Genomic DNA, 26,117 nt, shown 5'->3' on the forward strand with positions numbered 1-26,117 from the left:
CCTCCTCCTGAAACTCACCTTTCTATAAGATTCCTGTAACCCTTCCTCCCGCCTTAATCAGCCTTGTCTCCAGTAACGTGACTACTACATGTACATCCTGCTGAGGGACCGTACATCATGGAGATTTCTCCTCTCTCCTGTCATCTTTCCAAGTTCCTCTGCTTGCTGAGAGTTTCGTTTTTGTCTTCTTTTGTCTATTGCCTGGCCAAGGTTGGGCCGTTTGACTTGTTGGCTTCCCTGTCAAAATCTTCTTTGCCTCTCATTTACCCTCCTCAGCTCTACTAGTGAGATCTGTCTGACAAACAGATTTGATTCAGAAGCCACCTTCACAACCCTCTTTTTGCCTCATGCCTGTGCTATAAGGTACAAAAGCTGTTGTCATGGTTACAGCACTGGCATTCTAACCCAGGGCCTCAAGTGTGTCAGGGGAGGGGATTCTGGCTTTGAACTACACCCTAGCCTCCAAAGTGCAAACTATTCTTATATTTGATTTTTTTTTTTTGACACAGGGCTCTCTTTCTCTGTGAAAGACCACCCATTGGCATTAGTGCCTTAAGAGCGCCTCTCCCAGGCTGGAGAGACGGCTCAGTGGTTAAAAGCACTGGCTGCTCTTCCAGAGGTCCTGAGTTCAATTCCCAGCAACCACATGGCGGCTCACAACCAGTTACTCTGTAACTCTAGTCCTATAGAACCCAATGCCTTCTTCTGCAGATGTACATGTAGACAAAACACCCATTCGCATAAAATAAAAAAATTATAAAGAACTTCTTTCCCACCTGTACTGCCCTCCATGACATGCCCCCTCCCCTTGCAGGGACCAATAGCTTTGATTAGCTCTCTTAATCCTCCCCATGATGCTCCCAGACCACCACCTCAGCCGGCTACAGAAGCAGGAGAGAGTCAGGCACTGGTCCAAGGTCACACAGTTACTACGGGAGAGTCAGGCTTCCTGTACCCGAGCTCCAATCCACACCTCTGTGGCACTGACACTGTGCTGCCTGGATTCTGCCATCTGCTTCCCTGGTCTCCCTTCCTCCCAAGGAGTAGGTGAGAGTCCAGGTGAGCTAAACCCCCTTTCCACTCTCGCTGGGGGGGAAGGGCTGGTGCCTCCATGGCTCTTTCCTCCCAGACACTATAACAAGGATGACAGGCTCCTCCTCTGGGCCTCCAGTCCCATTGACCTGAAGCTCTCTGCTCGTCCACCTCAAACCTGGCTCAAGGCTTTTCGTGGGGATCTGAACCTTGCTTTCAGTGGACCCAAATCATTGCTCTGGGAGAACCTGCCTGAGTGGCCTGTCCACCGAGGACACTGGCAGAGCGTGCCCCAGAACCTCCACCTGAGCCACTCTCAGCCACTAATAACACCTCGCTCTTTGGGGCTTTTTCTCTAGACTGCCTCCCCGCACTTCCTTCCTGTGCTTATTACTCTTTACAACAAGGCTGGGTATTTTTAACCTGAGGTTTCCATCTATCTCTCATCTGTCTGCTGGGGACTGGGCTGAGCTGGGTGCTGGCATGCCGACAGGGCTAGGAGTGTCTGGCCAGTCATCACTGCTGAGACTGGCCTCTGCCCTGACCTCTGGGCAGAGCTCTCTCTGGCTTGCTTTTTTTTTTTTTTTTCCTTTTATCGTTTCTTTTTGGTTTTTTGAGACAGGATCTCTCTGTAGCTCTTGTAGACCAGGCTGGCCTCTGGCCTCAAACTCACAGAGATCTGCCTGCCTTTGCCTCCCGAGTTCTGGAATTACACCACCGCCCAGCTCTCCCTAGCTTTTGAAATGGCTCTGGGGCAAAGCTTTGGAAACTGCACAGGGTACCGGAGAAGTTCACACCGACAGTGCTGGGAAGACTGTCTGTCTGTGCTAGGTAAAGACCAAGGAACACCCGGAACCTCATGCTCAGGCATCCTTGGATCAGCCACCAGGCTATGTCTCCATCCACTTTCCTGATCTTCACTATGAGCGTGGTCGCCCTTAGGTCTCAAGGACTCGCTCCCCTCTCCCTTCCTCCCTTTGTTCTCCAGTGCTGGGGAGCTGAACCCGGAGCCTTGAGTCTTTTGTGACATAACTCGGAGGGCACCATGCTCCCTCCTGGCCGCTCCCCACATCTGCCTCCACGCCGTCCTATCTCAGTCCCATCCTGGTACACCCATCATTTCCTACTGCATCCTCTCTGCCATCCTCACCTGCATGGAGTTCCCCACCCTTCCACACCTCTCACTTCTCTGCATCCAGGTGCTTCCCGAAGAAACTTATTCAAAGTCCAAACAACCACAAAGAAAAGATGACTGGGTGTTCAGAGTGTTGGTGTGTGTGTGTTTCCTCCCACATCCAGTTTTCTTAAAAAACAAAACAACAACTAAACAGATTGATAGCAGAGAGGTTTCTTTCCCTTCCTCCCCTTCCTCCTCCCTCATCTCCTCTCCTTCCTCCCCCTTTCTTTTTATAACCAACGGTGACTCAGCCCAGGCTGCCAGGCCCACATCTAATGTTCTCCAAGGTAACTGATAGTCATGAAGATCGCCCCAGGCTCTACGGTCTCCTACTTTGTACTCTGAGTCACACTGTAAAGAATTAGATATATGTGCAACCTTGTGTTTATATCTGACGGTAGCTTTCAAAGTTGTATTTATTTATTTTATGTGTATGGCTGTTTCGTCTGCTTCTATGTCTGTGTGCCACGTGCATGAATTCCCACAGAGGCCGGGAGAGAGCAACAGATCCCCTAGGATTGAAGTTACAGAGGACTGTTAGCCAACACGTGGGTGCTGGGACTAGAACCCGAGCCCTCTGGGAGAGCAGCAAGTACTCTTAACTGAGGAGCCAGCTCTCCAGCCCCTCTGGCAGTAGTTTTTATAGTGTTAGTTCCTTTTGAACATTTGCCCTCTGATGTATGAGGGACTTTTCGGTTAGGCAGCCTATCTGCCCTGTGGGCTGGCAGCATTCAGGACTTGTTGACTACACCGAATATCTGTCTTTCTCATCTTCAGCCTCCACCCCAGCCACACCTCTGTTTCCCACTCTGGTAACTGTCCTCACCACTCCTTCTGGTTCAGCTGCCCCACAGCCCTGTGCAGCAATGCCTGCTGGCCCCACTAAGAGCCAGCTCCACTCGCTGCTCCTTTGGTGATGGGTTTGGTGAGGGGTTTAATCTGCAAACATTAATCGGGCGTCCCAGGGAACAGAGAGAGCTGTGTGGGGCAGACACTAAGAAAAGCACAAGGAAATATGTCAGTATCACCTCTAGGGCAGCGCATTCTCATGCCTGTCTCCTGGAGAGCAGCTTCACTAAAGTCCAGAGGAGCACACAGCAGAGAGGCGGGCGCTAAGGGGACCTAAGCAGGGTTAATCAGAAAAGCCTTCCCATGAGGAGACTGGAGCTAGACCTTCATTATCAGGAATGCTGGCCAACCTGGGCAAACAGGTGCACGTGGTAGGCAGCCCATCCTGGCAGTGGGACCAAAATTCCTTATTACCTCCACCAGGAAGTTGCCTTCTGAATCCTAAACTGCTCCTTCCTCTCTGGGTTAACTGGCTCATAAAGACTGGGGGCCAGCTTCACCAAGGAGGAAGTGGACTGGCTTCCTGTTTGTTTGTGACTCTCAGAGCTGCGGGGCCCAGCCACGTACAGCAATCCAACAGAACAATCTGGTCGGAGCCAAGAGTCCTGAGGAGCTCGTCTGCCCACCAGCACACCCTCTGCAGCTGGGCGTCTCAACACTCCATCCCAGAGCAGGGGGTACTCAGAAGAGCAGATCTGGAGCAGCTAAGCCTGCAGATCAGGAAGAAGGCAGCAACTTCCTCAAAAAAGCCAAAGTCACGTAATTCGCAATGCTAAGCCACTGGAAAGCTCAAGGCCCAGAGCATTGCTGTCGTCCTTACCCCAAAGGTCGTTTCCCGGAAGAGACCCTGGGTACAATCTCTTTTTTTAATTAATTAATTTATTTATTTATTAAAGATTTCTGTCTCTTCCCCGCCACTGCCTCCCATTTCCCTCCCCCTCCTCCAATCAAGTCCCCCTCCCTCATCAGCCCAAAGAGTAATCAGGGTCCCCTGCCCTGTGGGAAATCCAAGGACCACCCACCTCCATCTTGTTACCAGTGCTCAAATCAAGTGCGGGGCATCTCAGGTCTTTTTAAGACCCACACAGCAGGGGGCTGGAGAGATGGCTCAGGGGTTAAGAGCACTGGCTGCTCTTCTTAGAGCACCCAGGTTCAATCCTCAGCACCCACATGGCAGTTCACAGCTGTAACTCTTGTTCCAGGGGATCCACTTCCCACAGACAGACACACTTGCGCACAAAACATTAATGTATAAAAAAATCAAAATAAATAAGTTAAAAACAGGAACCAGACAGCAGCAAGTGTAAGATTTTCTTAGCAACAGTAAAAGCCAACTAGAGACAACAAAAACTAAAAACCCTTCATGAATCCACACGAAAGAAAAGATGACCTGAATTTGATTGCCCAAATCCTACAGTGACAGAACTATTTTGTTTCGTTTGGTCTTGTTTTTGGAGATAGGGTTCCTCTGTGTAAAATCTCTGTCTGTCCTGGAACTCAAGAGATCCATCTGCCTCTGCCTCCAGAGTGTTGGGATTAAAGGCGTGCGCCGCCGCCGCCGCCACCAGCACACTGAATCATCGAAGTTCTCCACACGTGTGCTGTGCGTGCACAAACATTCCCTCCCATACACACACACCAGTGTAATGCCAAAAGCACAGAAAGACTAGCGTGCGCGAGAGTCCTCCTACCATTTCTCTCGGTTCTCCCCGAACCACTTTTTGATCACTTAAATTTCCTTCTTCCACAAAAAGAAAAAAAAATTCAGTAGGGCAATACTCTTAGCCTTTGAGAAAGATCATATTTATAGCACCTGATTATCCTCCTCCTTCCAAAAAATGAATATTTAACATGATTCATGTATGCATGTGATGTGTGTGTGTCTGAAATATTACCTGTGGGCCAAGAGAAGATGGTTCATTCTGTTTTCTCGTTTACATTTCTCTGTGTCGTTGACAGTCAGGAGTATTAAGCTGTCGGGATTCTTCTAGACGTGCAGGATGAAGCAGGGTGGGGCTGGGGTCAGTGATTCCCTGAGACTGTGGCAGGGAGGAGGTGGGAAGGACGCTTCGCTCTCAGATCTGAATGCATTAGTCACGGTGCAGAGGATTCCACATTCTGCTTTGTGGATCCCTTACGGCGGAAGCAAAAGCCCTCTAACCATTTGGCTCCCTTCCAACCACTCCCTTTTTGTTTCTTCCCCATTTCACCTCCTTATAGTTTAACTTTTGGCCTGAGCCAGATAATAAAGAAGAGAGATCTGAAGGGAAAAGAAGAAACTCAATATTATAGGACCTTATTTCATCCTCTGGAACATCTAGCCTAGGACTGCCCGCAGTATGTGTCCATGACCCTGGCTGGAAGCGTGAATAAACAAGGTCATATACAGCATTCGCCTTTTCAGGTCTATCCATTCATAAAAAATACCCATAAGACTTCAGGTCCTTAAGCACTTGACCTATCCGATTTTAAAAAATGATTTAATTTTATGCACATTGGTGTGACGGCGTCAGATTCCCTGGAACTGAGTTACAGACAGATGTGAGCTACCATGTGGGTGCTGGGAATGTTTGGACCCAGGTCCTCTGGAAAGGCAGCCAGTGCCCTTAACCACTGGGCCATTTCCCCAGCCCCAGCCTATTAGTTTAACTGTGGCTCTTCTCCCAAGTGTTTTGGGAAACTGAATGGAAGACTAGTGTCTCAGAAAGAAAATCTGATGTTCCTTTCGTGTCCTATAAATTCATTAACAACTGGATAAACTCCCTCAGACTGACCTCAAGCTACTAAAACCTAAACATTCAGCACCCTGAGAACCTCACGAGTGTAAGAACGAGTGGGACTAGGGCTGCCCGGAGGTTCAGTTCTTCCTGGTAGAAACATGGGTGGCACCAGTTTGGCCCGTGGTTGGGACAGTTTGCTTATTTAGAGCCACAGATGCCCAGGGGGTTCTATATCGGGAAGACATCTACAGAGGGTCACCTCAACCTATTTGCTTATCTTCAGCGTTGGCCAAAACACATGAATCTTTTTCTGAACATCTTGTTCCTGTCAATCAGCCTGGAAGCCGCGATGGCAATCAGGCTGCTGCCATCTGGTGGAGAAGAGCGGCCATAGCCGCGGTGCAGAAGAGCAGCCGGAGCCACGCCTGGCTCTGGTTTGGCGCTATGAGGAGGGTGACTTCTAAGAAGAAACTCTGGGTTTAAAACTTGCCCAGCACAGACCCTTCCCACAAACAACAGCAGCTCTAAGACCTCGGCAGGAGCCAGAAACACTCCGCAGCGCTCTGCTGGCGAGTACATCCATGTCTTGCCGCTTATCCTTCCACAGCACTGTCAAGATGACGAGGTTAGCCAACATTATGTTGCTCACGGGGGTGGGGGTGGGGTGGGTGGGTGTTTACTTGGACCTCAGAATTTCTGAGGCGTCAGCCATGGTTATCTGGTTCCATTGCTTTCAGGCCTGTGATGAAGCAGAAACTCAAACCAGTGAGAGCAAGTGGTGGTGGGTGGGGGGCACTGCTCACTTCATAGCGTTTGTTGGTGAAGAGGAGAGGAGGGGAGAGGAGGGGAGGGGAAGGTAGGAGGAGAGGAGAGCCAGTTACAAGCCCAGGCTGACTGACTTCTTCCAATGAGGCCTCACTGCCTAGTTTCCTCTCTCCTAATGTCATTAAATTGTGAATCCATCAATGGACTAACAATGTGTGTGTGTGTGTGTGTGTGTGTGTGCGCGCACGTGTATGTGTGTAGAGTTGTATGCATCAACCAGCCTGTGTGCAGAGACCAAGCCTGGTGTCCTGCTCTAATACTCTGAATTGTCTTAGGATAAGGTATTTTGCTGAACCTGGAGTTTGCTGTTTATTAGTTGTTTTTTGGCTAGGCTGTGGCCCAGAACCCCAGGATCACTGTGTCTCTATCCAAGTCCACGCTAGAGTTACAGGCACAAATAGTGATACTTGCCTTTTTATAGGGGTGCTGGGGATTTGAACCCAGGTTCTCATGCTTATGTGTAAAGCACATCAGCTCCCCCCCCCCCCCCCATCACACCTTTGGACATTGCACTGGGAACCAAGCCTTCAATTCAGGTGCCTTTTCCATCCAAAGGACGAGAGTCATTTCCTCAGGGATTTCTGCTGCAGCCGCTCTTGTTGTGATTTTATTGTGCGGTACTGCAGATGGAAACCCCGGGCCTTGTGCATGCTAAGCAAATGCTCTCTCCTTGAACTACATCTCCATCCCTCTCCATTTTGTTTTTATTTATTAAAAAACAAGCAAACAAACAAAAAACCAGGGGATCAGTATTTAAGAGCACTGGTTGCTCTTCCAGAGGACAGGGGTTCAATTCCCAGCACCCACATGGCAGCTCACATCTGTCTGTGACTCTAGTTCCAGGGTACCTGACACCCTCACCCAGACACATTCAGGCAAAACACCAATGCACATAAAATAAAAATAAATCATAAAGGGTAAACACATATCTAAAAAAACAAACAAACCCAGGATGAAGAATTTGCAAAACTGACCAGCGATCTCCCAAGAGCCAGAATTCAACCCCAAAGCTCTCCAGTTCTAAAACTCCCTCTACTTGGAGTTGCCTTCTAGAGTGAGAAACAGGGAAGCTCCACCCAGTGGCCATCTTCATCCTGGCAGGAGGCACCGCCGCAGGTCACTGGCATGAAGGGGCTTCAAACAAGAAGATTCTGTTCTGCGTCCTGCCCAGTCTAGTCTAGCTGGTGACAAAACACGAGAGACAGGAAAGATCATGCCAGCCCCTGTGAGTGCAAAGGAAGGAGTTTCAAGCCAGGCAGCCCCAGACACTGAAACAGCTGAGAGCCGAGTGACAGACTGGGAACAGCACCAGACAGTGTGCAGACAGCTGGACTTCTCTGGTGACTCTGCTACCTGGATCCTGTGGGATGTCGGGCAAGGCTCCTGGCCCAGCACACCTAAAGGAAGGAGGGTTCCCAAGGAGCTAACAACTCCCTGCTCAGTTCCATGCTGTCTAGGATGTTCCTGGAGGAAAAGATGCGTCAAAGAAGACCTTGACGAAGGTAGAGGCGGTGGTGGCTCAGGGTAAGGGGAAAATCCCACAAATTACAAAAGATCGTTTGGCACAACCTCCCATAAAGAGCATTTGCAAGTTCTCTTTGGGTCTCTGACTGTCTCAGAGGGACATAACCTTAGCTAGAGGCTGGAGCTACCGAACCCTGACTTTTGGGGTTCAGGGGGCTCATCTCTGCCCTTGTCTCCATCCTAGGCTGTGTCTTCTTGCATTGTCAGGTGGTCCAGCAGCAAGCAATTCCCAGAGGACAGAGCTGTGGAAGTAAAGGCATTCGACCCACATCTAGAGCTCCTCAGACCCACTGGAGACTATGTGGTTCCCCTTCTTTCCTAATCCCTGTTTGCTCCCCCATCCTCCTTCCAGGGCCTTGGGGATGTGTACAAGCCAGTGAACAGCAGACAGTGTGGGTCTGTATGTCAGAGTCTCGGTGTAAGTCCTCCTCAGGTCATTGCAGCCTTGGACACAATCAAGGACCCTAGTGACAACACACTGTACCTAACAACTCCTCCTGGGACCTGAGACCTCCAAATTCCAGAGCTCTTCCCAAGTCAGGGGTCAGCCATGCTTTCTAGAAAGGGAGAGACGGTATTTCAGGCTCTGTGGGCCACACGGCTTTGCTGCAACCCTGCAATGCTGCATGCAGACGGAGCACTTAGGAGCATGGATATCTGTGCCCCAGACGAACTCAGCTGTGGACATTAAGCCTGGACATTTTCATGTATCACAAAATATTCTCCTTTGATTCCCCCCTCCAACCCTTCAAACATGTAGAAACAGCTCCTAGCTCGTGAGCTGTATGAAAACAAGAAGCAGTTACCGTTAACTGGCTCGCAGGTGACTTACAGCTCGTGCAGCCAATCTTAGAGGGGCCCAGCCCCTCACAACTCATGGCTTCTCCTGCCAGGCAGTTTTTCCCATCTCCCAGGAGGATGACAGCCTTATGCTCCCCCCACAGTAGCCCTGCCATTCTGGCTTCACCTGCTCTTCGGCAGTCGCTGGACTAGAAGGGACTGTAGAGAAACTTCCTCTCCTCCACCTACCCAGCGTCAAATACGAGGCATTCTCTTCTGGCTACAAACAAGGCCCAGTATATTTCCACCCATTCTCTCTGCCAGTTCTGTTCATCTGGGCTTTACCAAGGTACCTAAGCCTCTACCAGCTGGGGCAAGTTTCATCGCTCCTTTTCCACTGGATTCTCAATCCTGGTGTTGCCAGAGTTCCAGGGCTCTTCTTTATAAAGGGAGACGTCATATATGAGAAAGGCTTCAAGGAGGCCAGCCAGAGGGGAAGTTCTGGGGAAGAGGGGTTGTAAGCTGGGCTGGAGGCAGGGCGAGGATAGGGATCAAAGAGGAATGGCAGAGAGGTGGACAGGTGAGTGGGCTGCTGGCAGGTGACCAAAGAGGGTCAGTCTCTGCTCACAGAGCCACCATATGGAGGGAGGGACAATTCTCAGGAACGGAAGGGTGCTGTGAGCAGGAGACGCGGAGAACACAATGCAGAATGGCTTGACGTAAACTCAGTGTGCTTGGTGCACGGTCAGGTCCTTCCAGCGCTTGGGAGGTAGATGTCAGAAGGATGACGAGCTGCTGGTTATCCTCAGCTACACGGTGAGTTTGAGGTCAGCCTGGGATACATGCGACCAACCCCAAGCAAGAGCCTGTAGCATGAATTCTAATCAGTCTAATAATAAAAACTCAGCTACTGGGGGAGGGGATGGAAGCAGCAGAGCGGCAGCCACTAGAGTTCTTACCTCTACCAATGCTCAGACAAAGGAGCCATCCTGCCCCTACAGATCCTCAGACGGCATCTCAGACTGAATCCTCAGACTGCCTCCGAGCTCCTGTCTCCTCCCACCTTATATTCCTCTCCCAGTCCAGCCACATCCCTCCTGTCTCCACCTCCCTAGTGCTGGGATTAAAGGCCTGGGATCCCAAGTGCTGGGACCACCTTTGTGTGGCCTTGAACTCACAGAGATCTGCCTGCCCCTATCTCCAGAGTGCTGGAATCAAAGGTGTGTGCCACCACTGCCTCGCCTCTATGGCTAACTAGTGGCTAGCTCCACTCTATGATCTTCAGGTGAGCTTTATTTGTTATAGCACAAACGAAACATCACAAGAGCCTTAGCTCCCAGCTCTTCCTTCTAACTCAGCCCCATGAGCTCTGTTCCTTTTTCTATTCACTTGACAAACATCAATTCCCGTAAGGACCAGTCACTCCCAGGGCAGGAAGAGGAACAGTACCCTGGCCCAGTGAATGGTAGAAGAGAGAATACGCATCTGCATGAACACAAACATGCATGAAGAACTCCACTCCAGGCTGGAATGCTGAGGGCCAGGGAGAAGCAGGGGACAGGGGACCATGGGCAAAAGTGTTGTTGAGGAGAAGCAACTGAACAAAGACATGTTGGGGTAGGACAGGCTGTCCAACATGGGGTGACTGTGAGAAGAGGTGCAACACGGTATGGGGGTGGCAGACAAAGGTGAGGACCAGTGTGTTTTCCGGGGAGGGGCTGTTGACAAGTGAGCGGTGTCCCACAGCCTCCTATGACCTTCTTACCCAGGTTACTTCCTATTGGAGATAGTGGCTTTACCCCAAATTAGTGACAGATGGCAAAGGTCAGAGGGAGGTCCTAACTGCATTGCTCCCCTTGCTGTTGCTGGGAGGCCCTACTAGAACTGCATAGCATTTGCAAACTGGGCATGGTGGCATGGCGTGTGTGTAACCCTAGAACTCAGGGAGGAGGCAGAAGGATCCGAAGATCCAGGCTAGCCTGTGCTACACAAAAGCCTGCCTTCAAATAAACAAATTATTAAATAAAGTTTAAAAATAACGAATAATGGGCTGGAGAGATGGCTCAGTGGTTAAGAGCATTGCCTGCTCTTCCAAAAGTCCTGAGTTCAATTCCTAGCAACCACATGGTGGCTCACAACCATCTGTAATGAGGCCTGCAGGAAGAATACTGTATACATAATAAACAAATAAATAAATATTAAAAAAAGAAAAAATAACGAATAATGTCATTTGCTAATCAATATCTATCTGAAAGTCTATCTCTCTCTCTCTCTTTTAACAGAAACCCACAAAGGAATGGCTACCCCCTCACCATGAATCTGTCAAATTCTCAGAAGTGAGAAAAATGGCAAGCCCTTAAGGTTTTCATTCCCTTCCCTGTCCAGGGTCCACTGTCTGAGCATGCAAGCCTTTGAGCCTGAACAACGAAACTATTCATCTTCCATGGAGCCAACAGGGAGGAAGCCACTTCCTGTTCTCTCCCTTTCCTGGCCAGGCCAGGACATGGCTTTCCATCCCAGGCTGGGAGAATGGCATTGATAAAGGCCCATTGTGACGGTCTCACAAACCCAGAGGCCATCAAGGGGCTAAGAAGCCACTTAACAGCTCTTGAACATTTGTGGAAAGAATCACTCTGCGGAAGTGGAGGCAGAGAGAGGCCCCAAAGTTGCCACTGGGAAGCACCTCTGCCACCCACGATAGGGAAGCTGACAGCAAAGCCAGTAGGGGACCAGCCTGCCTGCCACATCACAGGCTGACCTCAGGCAGAAGGGACCCAGGCACTACCAACAGGCAACTTTACAACTCAGGGCTCCCGGACACCTGGAGATGAAACCCAATCTCCTGCCAAATGCAGGAAACACAAGGGTCCTTGAAAGGGCCTGAGGAAGAGGAGCCTCCTGCCTCCTCCTCCCAAGGGTGTCCAAAGTAATAAATGGCAGGAAAAGAGGAAGGCTGTAGCATGGATGCTGGTCTGGAACTTATTAGGAATCAGGCTTTCTGCTGCAGTCTTCAGTGTGCCTGAGTCAGGCACCTCATCATTCGCAGGCCTCCCAGTCTCTCACAAGCAAATGGACAGGCAAGAGGGGAGAGGAGGTCTGGGACAGCAAGGGACACCCAGGTGAGCAGTGATAGGTCTGGGACTGCAAGGGACACCCAGGTGACCAGCGAGATGGAAACTTTAGTGTCAGGCTTGAGGGCCAGGAACCCATAACATCTGTGCTCCTTGGGAGGTAAGAGACCAGATTCTGCATAGGCCTAGGGAAGGGTGTATGAAGAGTAGTGTTGGGAGATGCCATCCTTTAGCTCCACCCCAAATCTGTCCAACTGTTCAGCCTGGTCCGGAGGGAGAGGAATTGGAGGGTCCAGGTCAGACAGGAACTTGAGTCTTCCTAAGGGCCCGTCTGTAAGGCCCGGGGGTAGAAGGGAAGGGGTTCCCACCTTGTTCCTAGAAACACGAGGCGGGTGGTTGGTAGTGTTCACCTCTCGGTCCTACATCAGCGCTCTCTCCACGACCTGAATGCAGGCATTTGGTAACCTCGGATGTCAAGGCCAATCCCACAAGTGAAGGCGAAGCAAAATAACCCAGTGCTTCAAGCCACCTGATGTCTAGATGTGGGCGTGGCTGTGGGCGTGGCTGTGGGCGTGGCTGTGGGCATCTCATACCAACTGCATCCATCCTGGGGAGCAGCGTCCAGAGTTGTGGGCAGAGCAACCCTGTTTGTAGTAATACTAAAATACAGAAGACAATTAACCTCTTGCCCCTGTCTCACCTCCTACACATTCATTTCATGACAAACTCACCCGAGGTTTGGTAGCAAGGCTCGCTTCAGAATGGGGTGGGACCCACCACACACCACTAGGCATTTTCTCAAACCAAAGCATTTTCTGTCTTGCTCGATATTCCTTCCCATCTGGTGATACAAACGTGCACACGCAAGCAACTGTTGGGACACTCTGTTCGGATCCTCTCGCTCGCACAAATTGAAAACAAACCCCGAAGGCAGCTGGAAGGTCTGGGTGTCATTTATTGACAGCAGCTTACATTGTGTTTTCTTCCCTTGATTGCTTCCTTCGGAGCACTGGCCCCGCAGCCCTTGGGAAGGAAGGGCAATCTTTTAGAGGGAGCAGGAAGGCAGATGCACATGTCCTTGGCAGGTGTGCTCAGCCCCGCAGGATGCAATCCTTCAAGCTGCAATCCCATTGGGCATTGGAGAGGACCAATGTGGGGAGTGGAAAGGAAGTCTTCAGCAGGACTCACATCTCAGTCCAGGCCTCTTGTGCTACTCCAAGTCCATCCCGATGTTAGGGCTCTGACAGCGGCAGCACAACTAGGCCCACCCACCTTGCTGGGCGGATTCCTCGCTCCATGCCCTGTTCGCACACACCTGCTTCCACTAGTCACAGTCAGAGGGAATGGGCCTTACGGTTAAGATAGACCACTTCCTCTGGCCTTCCCCAGCTGTGTCTGTGCAGGTTCAAACGGCTGGAAAAACTGAGGGCTTGTCTTTCTGGTTCAACTGTGTGTGCCACCGTCCTCAGATCTTCAATATACGACAGGATGGAGGCTACAGGTCTACCCAGGCCGCCAGCTGTGCGCCTATCCATCACACACTGCCCTGCCTGTCTTCTGCCAACTGTCAGTGCCTGCGGAGGGAGGCCGGCAGGCTCCAAAGGTGCAAAGCCGGTCTGCATAAGTGCTTGGCAACTCTGTATATGAAAGTGGATAAAAAAGCAGAACAACAAAAGTTTCATTTGGTAATTACAGATCTGAAGTGATTCTGCTTTTATTTCCTTCACGTTAAGCCAATCATGGAATTTCACAGTGATTTCTGGGGTGGGGCAGAAGGAAAGTGTGTTCAGAATGATGGAGGCCACGGCCTGGTTGGCCTGAGAAGGTGCAAGCAGGGGGGCCTCATTGGGGAAGCTGGAGGAGCACCGACTGCCCCGCTGGCAGGTAGGTGATGTTCCGAGAGCGAGAGAGCTGGTAAGCAATGTCCTCAGCTGCTTCCAGCTTCCGCAGCTCAATCAGGCCATCGCCTGCCGTGGCCAGGGAGTTGGCGATCAGTTCGGCTGCCTTGGAGTCGCCCTCAGCAGAGATGATGGCTGCCTTCTTCTGCTGCTCAGCCTGTAAGAGAGGGGTAGAGAGCCCGGGATTACAGGATAGCATTGTGTGTCAGGCACCCTCAGAGTCCTCAAGGCACTCTGGAAGAATCCTTCCCTCGTGATGGAGTCAATACTGTCCACCCAGCCCTTCTCTTTCCCTTCAGGCCCACTTGTCATTGTAGGACACACTTCGCTTAGCTGTACAGACGTGGTCACTCCTACTTTGATGCAAAGCCATGGAAAATAGAAAAGGGAAATTGGAATCAATCCTCAGGCCCATCTTTCCCTCCGATGCCAGGTCAAAATGACTTCCACCAGCCAGAACATCCAGGTGTAGTGACTAACTGTAATCTAGCAGCGCTAAGGTGGTAGGGACAGACTGGAGGACCAAGGTTGAGGTCAGCCTGCTTTACAGAGGCCATTTTAAGCCAGCCAGGGTTGCAGAAAAAAAACCAAAACCAAAACCACCCTCGCAGAGTTGGGCTGAGGTGCAGCTCAGCGACACAGCACTCTCCCAGCCTACGCAAAGCCCTGGGGTTGACCCCTAGGGCTGTAAATGAACTAAGCACCCAGAAGAGCTCCATAGCACAGTGTGCTCCCGTGAGTCACCTTGAAGTCGCCTGTGGAAAACACTGACTTCTCAACTGGCACCCAAAGATGACCTTGGCTCACTGTACCAATACCAACAGAATGACATCTATCAGGATATATGACTTTCAGAGTGTGGGAGGGGAATTTGTCCTTAAGACACCGAGATCAACAGTCTTCCCTCCTGTCCTCCGTATTGGTGCTGGACAGAATCCAGCACACAGCACATGCCAGTGAAGCACCCTTCACCAAGCTAACACCCAATTCAAAATGTTAAGCTAACTGTTCAACAAATGTTTCCTATGCATCCAACATCACCAGGTGGTGCTACACCTGACAGGCTCTGGAGCCACAGTAGACACAAAGTAAAGCACATTCCTGCCCACTCAGGGTTTATGCTTCCTACAACTGAGTCCCTCTTCTCGAGTTTAAGAATTAAACATCCTTAGATTAGGAAAACTAGCAGTGGGGAGAGACAGGGAGCAAACAGCCTTTACATACACCAGGAAGAACAGGATACTGGGATACTGCGCAAACACATTGTGTTCTACTCCTCTCTCAAACATCTGGATGGATTCAGCCACAGAACCCCCCCAGGAACCGATAGCACATCTGGCATGTTTGATCTTCTCTGCTGTCAGTTTCACTATGTAACCATGGTGTAAAAGTAATTCCTCAATGAAACTGCAAAGAGTCCAGGAGTAACATTTTTTATGTGTAGGAGAGGGTTTTTGATCTTGGGCGAACAGGAAAAGAGTGACCCTTCCGTGATTTAGAAGCATAACCCCATATCCCTGATGGCCCTCAAAGCCTCTGGAACTGATTGTGGGAGTAAGGTTCCTCAGCCTTCTTCTGGTTATCCAGACAGATGACAGATGACGAATTTCTAGGCCACCCAGCAGATGGGGAAGCCGAGCACAGGAGAAGGGGAAAACTGCTCCCGCCATCTGGTTGAACGCTCACCTTTTCCACCACAAATCTGGCCCTCTCCGCTTCCTGCTGAGCCACCTGTTTGGCTTCCACTGCTTCTGTGAACTCCTTCCCGAAGGTCAGATGTGTCTATGGGGAGAAATTGAGTACAAGCTGAAGCAGTAATTGCTTAGACAGCATTGCTCGGAGGCCTCCCTGGCCACTCGAAGAAAGAGGCCAGGAATGGCTCTAGCAGCAGCTGGAAGCACAGGGAGATGCTCTTCCATCTTGATCCCTCATTCACACCTCTGTATTCTTAGCTGCTCAAATTGTGCCTACACAGAATTTTGTCACACTCGCTGTGGGCACCTGGGGCTTTTGATGGGGCCCATGGACACCAGAAGGATCTACTCAATCAATCACTTCCCTAGAGGAGACTTGTGGGTTCCAAGACCCCCATGAATGACTATTGCACTTCCAACATCTTTTGATGCCCTGTTCCAAGACTTGGGTGGGGGGAAGCAGATGGAAAACTGAGCCCCTGAGAGCACAGGCTCCAGCTGGTTCCCAGGGACGCGAGAGCCTGATGCTCTCTGCTTATGGATTAACCAGTCCACTTCCTTCTCACAGCACATCTACTCCTCGACAGGAAGACAGAAACGGTGGTGTGCAAATCATGGCAACCCCAACACACTAGGTCTGGTAAAGGTTTTAAAGGAAGAGCAGGTAAAGCCATTGGCCAGGGTGAGAGCTTAGGTCAGACAATCTACAGACCTTCTTCATCACATAAATAGCTGGGACATTTGGCTGACATGACTGTCTCTAAAGACAGTACAGAACAGGACCAGAACTCGATGCTCCTAAGAGCTAGCCTAGAGCAAGACACTGTACCCAACTTTCTATTGAAAAAGAAGGCACAGGGGCTGGAGAGACTGCATCAGGAGCATGTGCTGCTCTTGTAGAGGACCCAGGTTTGTTAGCACCCACACGGTGACTCACAACATCTGTAACTCCAGCTATGGGGCATTTGATGCATATTGTAGTACACCTACATACATGCAGATGAAACACAAACACAGTAAAAGATAAATAAATCTAGGGGGAAAACCCGAAAAAGGGCACAAAATGAAGAAAGGCATTGGTTTAGATACCAGATGCAGTCTGCTTCACTTCCTCCTCCACTCCCAAGCTCTGATTTTTAAAATACAAGTACCCTCAAAGTTTAGCAGAGAAAATCCCGGCCCCATAGCTTTCAGAATTTTTCTCACTACACCCTTAAGTCTTTTGGTTTGTTTCTGGTTCTTCGCTTTTTTTTTTTTTTTTTTTTTTTGAGACAGACCCTTTCTCTGTAGCCCAGGTGGGCTAGAACTCATGGCAAGACAGGGTTGGGATTACAGGCATGGGCCAATTTTCCCAACTAAGTCTTATACTGCAGCTGCTCAACTCTGACTGATATTCTTCTGTACTCTTGTTCAAACCCTGGATATGGAAATACGATCCTAAGAACTGAAAAGCTAAATGTGTAATTAAAGAATAAAATTTCTCTCTGAGAGGGCCAGTTGAGGGCAGCAAATTCCCCAGGAAATCTAATTTTCTCCTCGCACCTCTTAGCAGTGGTTTCTTGTGGTCAGCCCACATTTCCCCAGGATGGAGTATGTGGTCAGAGTCTAGAAAGATGCCAAGTTTCTCTTAGGTTTTTACTCCATGCGATCTCACAGCCAAGGTCGTGTTAACAGTGGCAGAGCGTGGGGTACAGTGGGCAGAGCCCAAGGCTGCAGCCTGGCAGGTTGCCAGTAGAGGGAGCCACATGCCTTCTCTTCGGAGAGAGAAGAGAGGCCATGCCTGGGGGGATCAGAGCTTGTCCAGGGAACGGCTGTTTGAACAGCTGCACAGAAGCTGAAGGGAGGCCCAGCCTTTCCCAGGCCAGCCACAGAACAGGAAGCACTCTGCCTTGCTACACGAACAAATCACTCCAAGACTGTTCCCAGAGATTCTAGAAACACACCCCCTTCCCTCACCTTGGTCTGAAACACTATACTGCCCATATTGCTTCCTGTCCAAGTTACAACACCCAACATCACATTAATCCGGAGAATATAAAGTCTCAAGAGGTCAGCATATACCTCAGAGGGGTCTCCTGCCCCTTGAAACGAGGCCTGGGGGACAGCCACTCACTTGCGCTCCGTCACCTTTCACCAGGGGTTCCCAGGCCCCCTTAACTAAGCTCTGGATCCTCAGTGTTGAGGAATCCTGGAGCCAGGCTGGGTCTACTGTAGAGAGGAAGACTCAGCCTCTCCCAGACCTGTCAATCTTTCCCTGTGCCCTATGAGGCCATCAGGAATCACTTTCTAGGGAGCCTGGGAAATAGTTCAGAGGTTAGGGACCATCCAGAGCTATCAGACGTTATAAGAAAGCGTGTGTGGCAGATGGAGCATAAAGAATGCTCAGTAAAAAACAGACCCAAGGCAATGGCCTCCAGCACCTGTAGGTTTTCAAGCCCCACAACCAGTTAAGTGGACATCAGACCTAACCCTGTGTGCCCAGAAACAAAGCCTGTCACCTAAGCAAGAGAAGCCCCTGCCCCCCAGCCTCCCCAAGGATCTTACCAAGGACACATCATCCAGAATGAGCCCAAATGTTGCTGCTCTCTCTGTGAGGTCATCGCTCACCTGCCGGGAGACCAGCTCTCGCTGGGTGATCAATTCTCCAGCATCAAAGCGAGCCTGTCCCCAAGGGAATACAAACAGAGCACAGGTCAGGTTACCAGGAAGGAGAAGACAGCTGCCCCCACCTACCGCCACCTGGCCAGCTCTAGGCTGTGCTCTGGGCATGGGGAGAGGGTCCTGTTCACTCACCACCACTGACTTGAGGATCTCTGTAGTGATGGAAGGCAGCACCCGCTCATCATAGTCCTCGCCGATGCTGGTGTAGATACGAGGGAGCTGGCTGGCCACCGGCCGGAAGAGGATACGTAGTGTGATGTTGACGTTCTGCAAATCTTAGAGTGGGCAACGCATGGGAGTTAAACACAAAACCACAGGTGACTTCCCTATGCCCTTCCTACCCTAAGTCCACTCCAAACCATACACAGAATGTCGGTTAGAGCAGAGAGGAGAGGGGCGGCTCCGTCTGTTCTACAGCAGAGAGCCCAGAAGAGCGCTTGGCACCGCAGACTCAGGAACTGCGGATGGGGATGCACCGGCTTCAGTACGCCCTGAGTGTCCTCTGATGAGAGCAGTTCACACGGTGTGACTGAAGAGTGTTTGGGACTGTGAACACCTTAAGACAAAACACAAGCTAACACCCAGAATTCTAGAGTAAGCCTTTCCAAGGGTTGGTGTGTGCGCTCAAGTCAGGCCTCAGGCCTGGGAAACTTGGACCTGGGACCAACATCCGGAGCCCACTGACCTGGGCCGAGGTACCACTCTGACGGTTACTAATGGTGCAGCCCGATGACGCCTTAGCCAAACTGAGAGTACTAGTCTGTGAGAACGGGGAGAAAGCACAAACGGTGGGGGAAACTGGAGGGGAAATCAGTGGGAAGAACACCTTCACATATAGAGCAGACCAAGGCTAGGGGACCACACTCAGCCAGGGCCCACCTCCTGCCACCTGAGAGAAGGGGGCAGATGGCACAACAGTGCACCAATGTGCAAGGAATTCTGATAAAGTCTAAACAAAGGTAGTTGAGCCCCTGGCAGGGTAAATTCAAAAGGCTCACCATCCACACACCCAGAGAGACAGCCCCTACTGCTCCCTGGCAGGTCAGGCCTGGGCGGAGCTAAAACATAGCCACACTGCATAAGTAACCAACACCAAGGGCCGCCCACGAATAGAGTCCTAACCCAGCTACTGAGAGGGTGGGAAATTCACGAACACACACAGCCTGACCTCAGGAGTCGCCCGCCCGATTTTAACAAGTGCAGGTACACACTGCACCCTTAGCACATCCGTGCAACAACGCAGAAGGGGTCCAAAGGCGGAATTTAGGAGGATTTTAAATCGAACCTAGTCTTCCCCATTACCCCACCTCATTTCACTTTCTCTTTGCTGTGGGCGAGCCAGACCCAGCACACTGCAAAGGAGCAGGGCAGACTTCCTACTCCCCCTCCTCTCTCCTCTGCCCTAACTTCTCACTCTTCAGGTTCTCCAGCCAAGAGTCAGTACAGGGAGACCGGCAGCTCTGTGCTCCACGCATCCTTGGCCATCTTCTCTTACGATTCCAGCTGCTTATTTTCACACCTGCCTTGAGGACCGAAGTCCCAATAGTTCTCTTTTTAGTCACCCCTGAACTCCAGCCTTCAAGCCAGCACCAAGCTTGGCACAGCACTAGAAGCAAGCATCTGCTGGGAACAGCCCTGAGGGCACCCAGTGCTCAGCACACCCAGCCCACAGGATCCTTCTTCCCAAGAGTGTGATTTGCTGCCTGCGCCATGACTGGGAGGGGAACAGTAAGGGCGCACCATTTCAGGCTCTCACTAGATATCCAGTGGGTATCTCAGCGCAGGGCTGCGTGGACCGACCAGTGAGAGAGCAATCGGAGGTCTGCCCCGCTGGAGCAGACACCGTGGAAAGCAAGGCAAAGGGAAAGTCGTCAGTCACAGGGGTTTGGACAGTCACTCTGGGGAGCAGGAGTTGATGGGAAGGGTCAACCGCGGCAGGAAAACACAGGCGCCAAAAGCTGATGGGAAAGGGTCAACCACAGCAGAAAAAAAAAAAATCAGATTTCCTTAAAGTTAGAACAGCATGAAAATATTTTTCCTAAGATTTATTTTTCTTTATGAGTATGATGTTTTATCTGCATGTGCATGTAAGAAGTATGAACACCACGTGCAAGCTTGTTGGCTCCCCTGGAACTGGGGTCACCACATGGGTGCTGGGAATTGAACCCAGGCTCCCTGTAAGAACAACAAGTGCTCCTAACTACTGAGCCACATCTCCAGTCCCCAGTATCAAACTCTTAGGTTAACCCTTTATATGTGTCTCTGAATTTATCCTGCTGCCTATGTTTACCTTAAATATATATTTCGGTCTACAAATCCACACACGCCTCTCCAGGACGATCACATTACGAGTTCTCTACAATCATTTTTTAATTAAATATTTTATTTACTTATTTTACGTGCATGTGTGTGTGGGGGTGCAGCACAGTACACACGCGGAGTCAGAAGACAGCTTGCAGGACTCAGTTCTCTACTTCCACAGCGTGGTTTTTGGAGATCAAACGCAGGCTTGGTGCCAGGAGCTTTTACTCGCTGACTCAATTCACCAGCCTGGAACTTTTTTTTTTAAAGCTAACCTTTAACATTTATTTATTTACCTATGTATTATGTGTACGGGGGTATGGGCATATGCCAGGGTGTGTGTGAAGAGGTCAAAGGACAGATGGCAGGAATCAGTTCTCTTCTCTTACATATCAGACCTGGGAATTGAACTCAGGTTGTCAGGCTTGGCAGTGAGCATCTCTCTAGTCCTTAAATTAACCTTTCAAGTTAGCATTCAGAGTAACAGATTTTATTATGGCATTTCCTTTCCTTCTATTACTTCTGAAACAGGAACTCAAATATCAGAGCTTAGCCATAGATGACCTTGAACTTCTGATCTGTCGCTAAGGAGTGCTGGGGTTACAGGCAAGCACCACTACCCCATTTATGTAGTGCTGGACTGAATTCAGGAACTCAAGCACCCTAGGCCAGCATTCTACCAACTGAGCTCTACCCCAGACACACATCATGGTACTTCCATACGTGAATCATTATACTTTGGTGTGTTCTCTTCCAATGCCCCAAGTACTCCTGCCTGCTCCCATACTAGAAATTCTTTTTTTTAAATATTTATTTATTTACTTATTATGTATACAATATTCTGTCTGTATGTATTCCTGCAGGCCAGAAGAGGGCACCAGACCTCATTACAGATGGTTGTGAGTCACCATGTGGTTGCTGGGAATTGAACTCAGGACCTTTGGAAGAGCAGGCAATGCTCTTAACCTCTGAGCCATCTCTCCAGCCCCCTAGAAATTCTTTTCTAAGACAGGATCTCTCTACATAGCCTTGCCTGACTTAGAACTCACTCTGTAGGCCAGGCTGGCCTAAAGTCAGAGATCCAGCTGCCTCTGCCTCCTGAGTGCTAAGATTAAAGGCGTGAACCACTATGCCTGGTCTCCCCACACAGGAAATTTCTTCGTTTCATTTTTTTGTTTTGATTTTTTAGAGAGAGGGTTTCTCTGTATAGCCTTGGCTATCCTGAAACTCAGAGATTTAGCGGCCTCTGCCTCCCCAGTGCTGGGATTAAAGTTGTGCGCCACTGCGCCTGGCACAGATATTCTTAACCTCTTGCATCCGGGTAACCCACCGATGTTTCTGGGACGAACAGAACGGCAGAGCACACCTCCACATCTCCTCTACCAGCTACACGCAAGACTCACCTTTGCTACCAGTGATGACTGGTACATTCCGTGGTCGCGAGCGGCAGTCAAAGATAATTGGTTTCTGTACCCAAGGGATGAGAAAGTGAGTCCCTTCCCCTACCACGACGTCCTGTACTCCACGGAATCGGTCAAAGATGACAGCTCTGTGTCCAGCATCCACTAGGAAGAAATAATGACAGGTCAGAAAAACCCTGTCACTCTAGCAGGAAGGATTCTACCTTTGCAAGATCCTTGCTTCTTTAAAATTTGCAAAACTTATTTATTTTTGTGTATGTGTACACACCATGATGCTCACGTGGAGGTCAGAGGACAAACAACTGCAGTGGTCAGTGCTCTCCTTCCACCAAGTGGGGCCTGATAACCTGAGTTTTCAGGCTTGGCGGCAAGTGTCTAGCCACTGAGACATCTTGGGGGGGGGGGTCACATGCACGTCATGACACATGCGTGGTCGTCAGAAGACAGTTTTGTGGAGCCTGTCTGGTTCTTCTGTCTTAGCACAGGCTCCAGGGATAAAAGTCCCTCAGGTGCTGTGTATGCTTTCACCCACTAAGTCATCTCACTGTCCCTTTCTCCCTTTGAATTAACATCTGAATCACTTAGAGACCAGTCTCTTTCTCTCGTTTATTACGTTTCCTTCTATGCTGTCCTCTTGAGCAATCGCTTTCTGCCCTGTAGGCCTCCCCAGGTACTCCGAGGCTGCTTCTTAGCACCCCTTCCCCTTTAAAGAACTGGCCACTGAGTTTCTGATTAACCATCCTACCCCACCCCCAACTCCCACCAGCACAATGCCGGGAACTGCCTCCCTAGAGTTCTATAACTCAAGAGAGTCTCACTAGATGGCATGCATATATGAGCTCCAATTTAATCAGCTGTTCCCAGAAGCACGGTCCTCACTATGGGAATCCTGAAATGTAGATGTTCCCACTGTTTTGACCTTTCCTTTGGAGATAAGGTCTCAAGATAAAGCTCAGATCAGCCTGGAACTCCCAATTCTGTCTCACCCCTCCCTGCCAGTGCTGGCAGCGTAAGGGAGGGGGAGTTAAGGGGGGGGTGTCAGCTCCGTGGGATTTTTTGTTTGTTTGTTTGTTTTTTTCAAGATTGGCTCACTAAGTAGCTCTGGCTGTCCTGGAACTCACTATGTTGAACAAGCTGGTCTCAAACTCAGAGATCTACCTGCCTCTGCCTCCAGAGTGCTGGGATTAAAGGTGTGCACCACTATGGCTAGCTTGCCCAGAATCTAATAGCTGTCCCGTGGACTCAGCGTGAAATTTAAAAATGGTTCATTGTACAGGTGAAGCTACATGAGGTGGGCCACACGAGCCCCAGATCTCTCTCTCGCCCTCCTTCTCCTCTTTGACTTTTTGAGACAGGGTCTCACTGTGTAGCTAGGTGGGTGTGGAACTCAAGACCCTCATCACACCTCAGCCTTACAAGAAGTGGGGTTACAGGAGTAATACCAGACCCTGAAGTAGCTACTTTCCCTCTTTTCCTATTCGAATTGAGAATTGGTCTAAAAACTTTCACTCTGAAAGTAATACGAGTGAGAGGTTCAGGAGTCCAAAGCCAAACTGGGCTCCAGGAGACACTGTCTTAAAAAACAAGCCAGCAGGATACGGCTCTGAGCTGCTCAAAGCCACTGCATTTGAGCTGGGTATAGAGGTGCACACCTTTAATTCTAGGACTCAGAGGGCAGAGACATGTGGATCTCTGTGAGTTCTAGACCACCCTGATCTACATAGTATCCCTAGGACAGCCAGAGCTACACGGCGAAGATTCTCTCTCTCAAAAAAAAAAAAAAAAAAAAAAAAAAAAAAACACCAAACAAAAGCCATACAGGAAGTGTATGAAATCTGTTGCCGTTCTGAAAGAATATCAAAGTTGGAGGGAACCCTAAGAGAAAAACTAGTCAGTCCCACTGTCTGCCCAACACAAAAGCAGTGGACCAGGGGGAGGGGCTTGCCTATAAGGCCATCTAATACGGTCAAAGGAAACCCAGCTCCAGCCCTGGGGCACTATGAAATGCCCGGCAGTGCATCCCAGAAATTATTTTCTTTGCAACTAGCTGAGCAAAACCTTTCTCAGGACAAGGTCTCTCAAATTGAGAGATTTTGTCAAGTTATTTCAACCACGTGCAGAAGAGAACCAATGAGATCCTGCTGCTTTGCAGAGGCATCTGGGTAATAGACATCCCTTCAGACTGCAAATCACTGAAAACATCAGCCAGCAACCGGACAGAAGGGGTCATCTTAGACAAAGGTTCTCAGTCATCAGCCCCCAAACTGTGGGCCTTGAGCCCTTTCAGGAGGTCAAACGACCTTTCCACAAGGGTCACCTAAAACCACTGGAAAACAGATATTTACAAATTCTGTTACATATCAAATGTAAATAAAGGTGACACTATTAAGTAGTAGATTCATAACAGTAGCAAAATTACAGTTATGAAGTAGCAACGAAAATGATTTTATGGTTGGGGGGTCAGCACAACATGAGGAACTGTATTCAAGGGTGGCAGCGTTAGGAAGGTTGAGAACCACTGCCTAGGTGAAGACAGGGCCTCTGCTAACACACAGCCATAGTACGTGGGATAAGCCCCCTTCACCGCACACACCTTCGGACAGCTGCTAGCGTCAGGGGTGCCAAGTGGGCTACGCAGGTCAACAGAAAGCACCACCCTCCTCAGGGCCTCACCATTATACAAGGCGGAGTTCACCACGCCTCCTGCCACTGCTAAAGCCAGGCCGAACTTTCCGATGGACTCAAACACTTTGGCAGCCATGATTCCTTCTGTTGCACCCACTCACACCTAAACAAGGGGTAAAAACAACAAACAACTTGACAGGAAATCCTCAGGGAAAGCTCTCTCCGATACAAGAGGTCTTCACGTATCCACTCCTGTGAGCGCTAACCCACTCACTGAACACCCCCTAACAACACTGGACATCTTGCAAGGTGTAGCGTCACGTTTGCTTCTGCAGGTGTTTTTCCTAGAAAAGTCTAGGGCACCTGGCTCATCATAGGAACGATGCTTCGTACCCACAGAGAACTTAGTACCACAGAAAACCACGCTCCCCTTCCCTAGTTGAACAGGCCACAAGAGTGTGTGTGTGTGTGGTGTGGTTGATTCTGTGCAATTTGGGTTTGGAAAAAATAAATCATGTACTACAAGGATCATGTCAACAACGAAGAGGATAAAGCCTGTTAACATTGAAGTTAGGCAGTCTCCAACGGTTTTATTCAACCTTCCGTTCCTTTATGAAAATTATTACCGGTGAGGTGCACAGAGAGGTTAAGTAGTAGAACCAGGGTTAGAATGAGGAGCTCGAATTCTAGAAGGCATCGTAAAACTCCTCCCCATACCGGTTAATAGGAAAGCCAGAGCTGGCAGGGGTGCAGTGAGGCAAAGCAGTGACGGGGTGGAAGTAGGGCTGCGGCGGGGTGGGAGAGAGCTCAGAGCGGACGGACCAGAAACCACTCAGCCTTGAACTTTTTAATGCCCCGCCCCTGTGTCGCCCTCTTCAAATCCTCCCTCCCTTTGCTAGACCTCAACAGCGAGTCTATCCCGTTTCTCTACGCACATCTATCCCCCGCCGATGACACTGAGAAACCAGTCCCTTCTATTTCTACTGGCTTCTGGACTTTTCCTTATCCTGTCCCTTCCCTTGCACAACCCCTGGTTCGCTTTGGATTCCACCTTTTCCCCCTTCTCCACTAGGCGTATCCACACATGCATCCCACGCCCCCACTGCACGCAGGAGAGCAAAGGAGGGCTACAGAGACTTACAAACAGAGGCCTGCACCACCCCTACCACGCTCACCTGCCTCCACTCTGACCTCCACATGAATTCCCCAGCCTCGCGAACTGCGCGTGCGGCAGGCAGCGCCTCCCTTTCTCCCGCCCTCTTCAAGATCCGTCCTTTCAATTGGTGGAGGCGAGTACAATGCATTCTGGGAAGCGTAGTTTACTAACTTCCGTGGGCCCGATGGCTTTACTGAGTTCAACTACAACTCCCAAAAGGTTATGCAGCAGCGGGCCCGAGCAGGAAACCTTCTTTTGTTTGGTGGTCACTGATGGGATGTTGCCGTAAAGCCTTTCGGGGACGGTAGTTCCTAGGTAATAAGTGCACGTGCCTAGTAGAGTAGCAGCGGGGGCTGTTTCAGAAAGCAGCTGGGCTTCCACTT

The 26,117-nt window shown here is 50.1% G+C and overlaps 1 protein-coding gene across 1 annotated transcript; it reads right to left on the bottom strand.

Annotated features, from left to right (window-relative positions):
- Window positions 1–13,654: 13,654 nt before the first annotated feature.
- Window positions 13,655–25,840, bottom strand: Phb (prohibitin). The gene is made up of 7 exons (XM_041664763.1): window positions 25,754–25,840; window positions 24,627–24,741; window positions 21,936–22,097; window positions 18,364–18,506; window positions 18,115–18,231; window positions 15,563–15,658; window positions 13,655–14,033 (listed from the first exon to the last, which is right to left on the bottom strand). The coding sequence occupies exons 2-7, from the start codon at window positions 24,712–24,714 to the stop codon at window positions 13,821–13,823; spliced, it is 819 nt and encodes a 272-aa protein (XP_041520697.1). The 5' UTR covers window positions 24,715–24,741; window positions 25,754–25,840; the 3' UTR covers window positions 13,655–13,820.
- Between the last annotated feature and the right edge of the window lie 277 nt (window positions 25,841–26,117).

The sequence above is a fragment of the Microtus oregoni genome, unplaced genomic scaffold, assembly GCF_018167655.1.
Source record: "Microtus oregoni isolate MIOR12 unplaced genomic scaffold, Mior012 000015F_ref0000493, whole genome shotgun sequence".
Classification (NCBI taxonomy): domain Eukaryota; kingdom Metazoa; phylum Chordata; class Mammalia; order Rodentia; family Cricetidae; genus Microtus; species Microtus oregoni.

Bases quoted from the DNA above. Each gene is read 5' to 3' on its own strand.
- Phb (XM_041664763.1), bottom strand. From the start codon at position 24,714: ATGGCTGCCAAAGTGTTTGAGTCCATCGGAAAGTTCGGCCTGGCTTTA. The intron at 18,507-21,935 runs GTGAGTCTTGCG...GCCCACTCTAAG, and splicing joins AGTCATCACTGGTAGCAAAG to ATTTGCAGAACGTCAACATC. The intron at 18,232-18,363 runs GTGAGTGAACAG...CCTTGGGGACAG, and splicing joins AGATCCTCAAGTCAGTGGTG to GCTCGCTTTGATGCTGGAGA.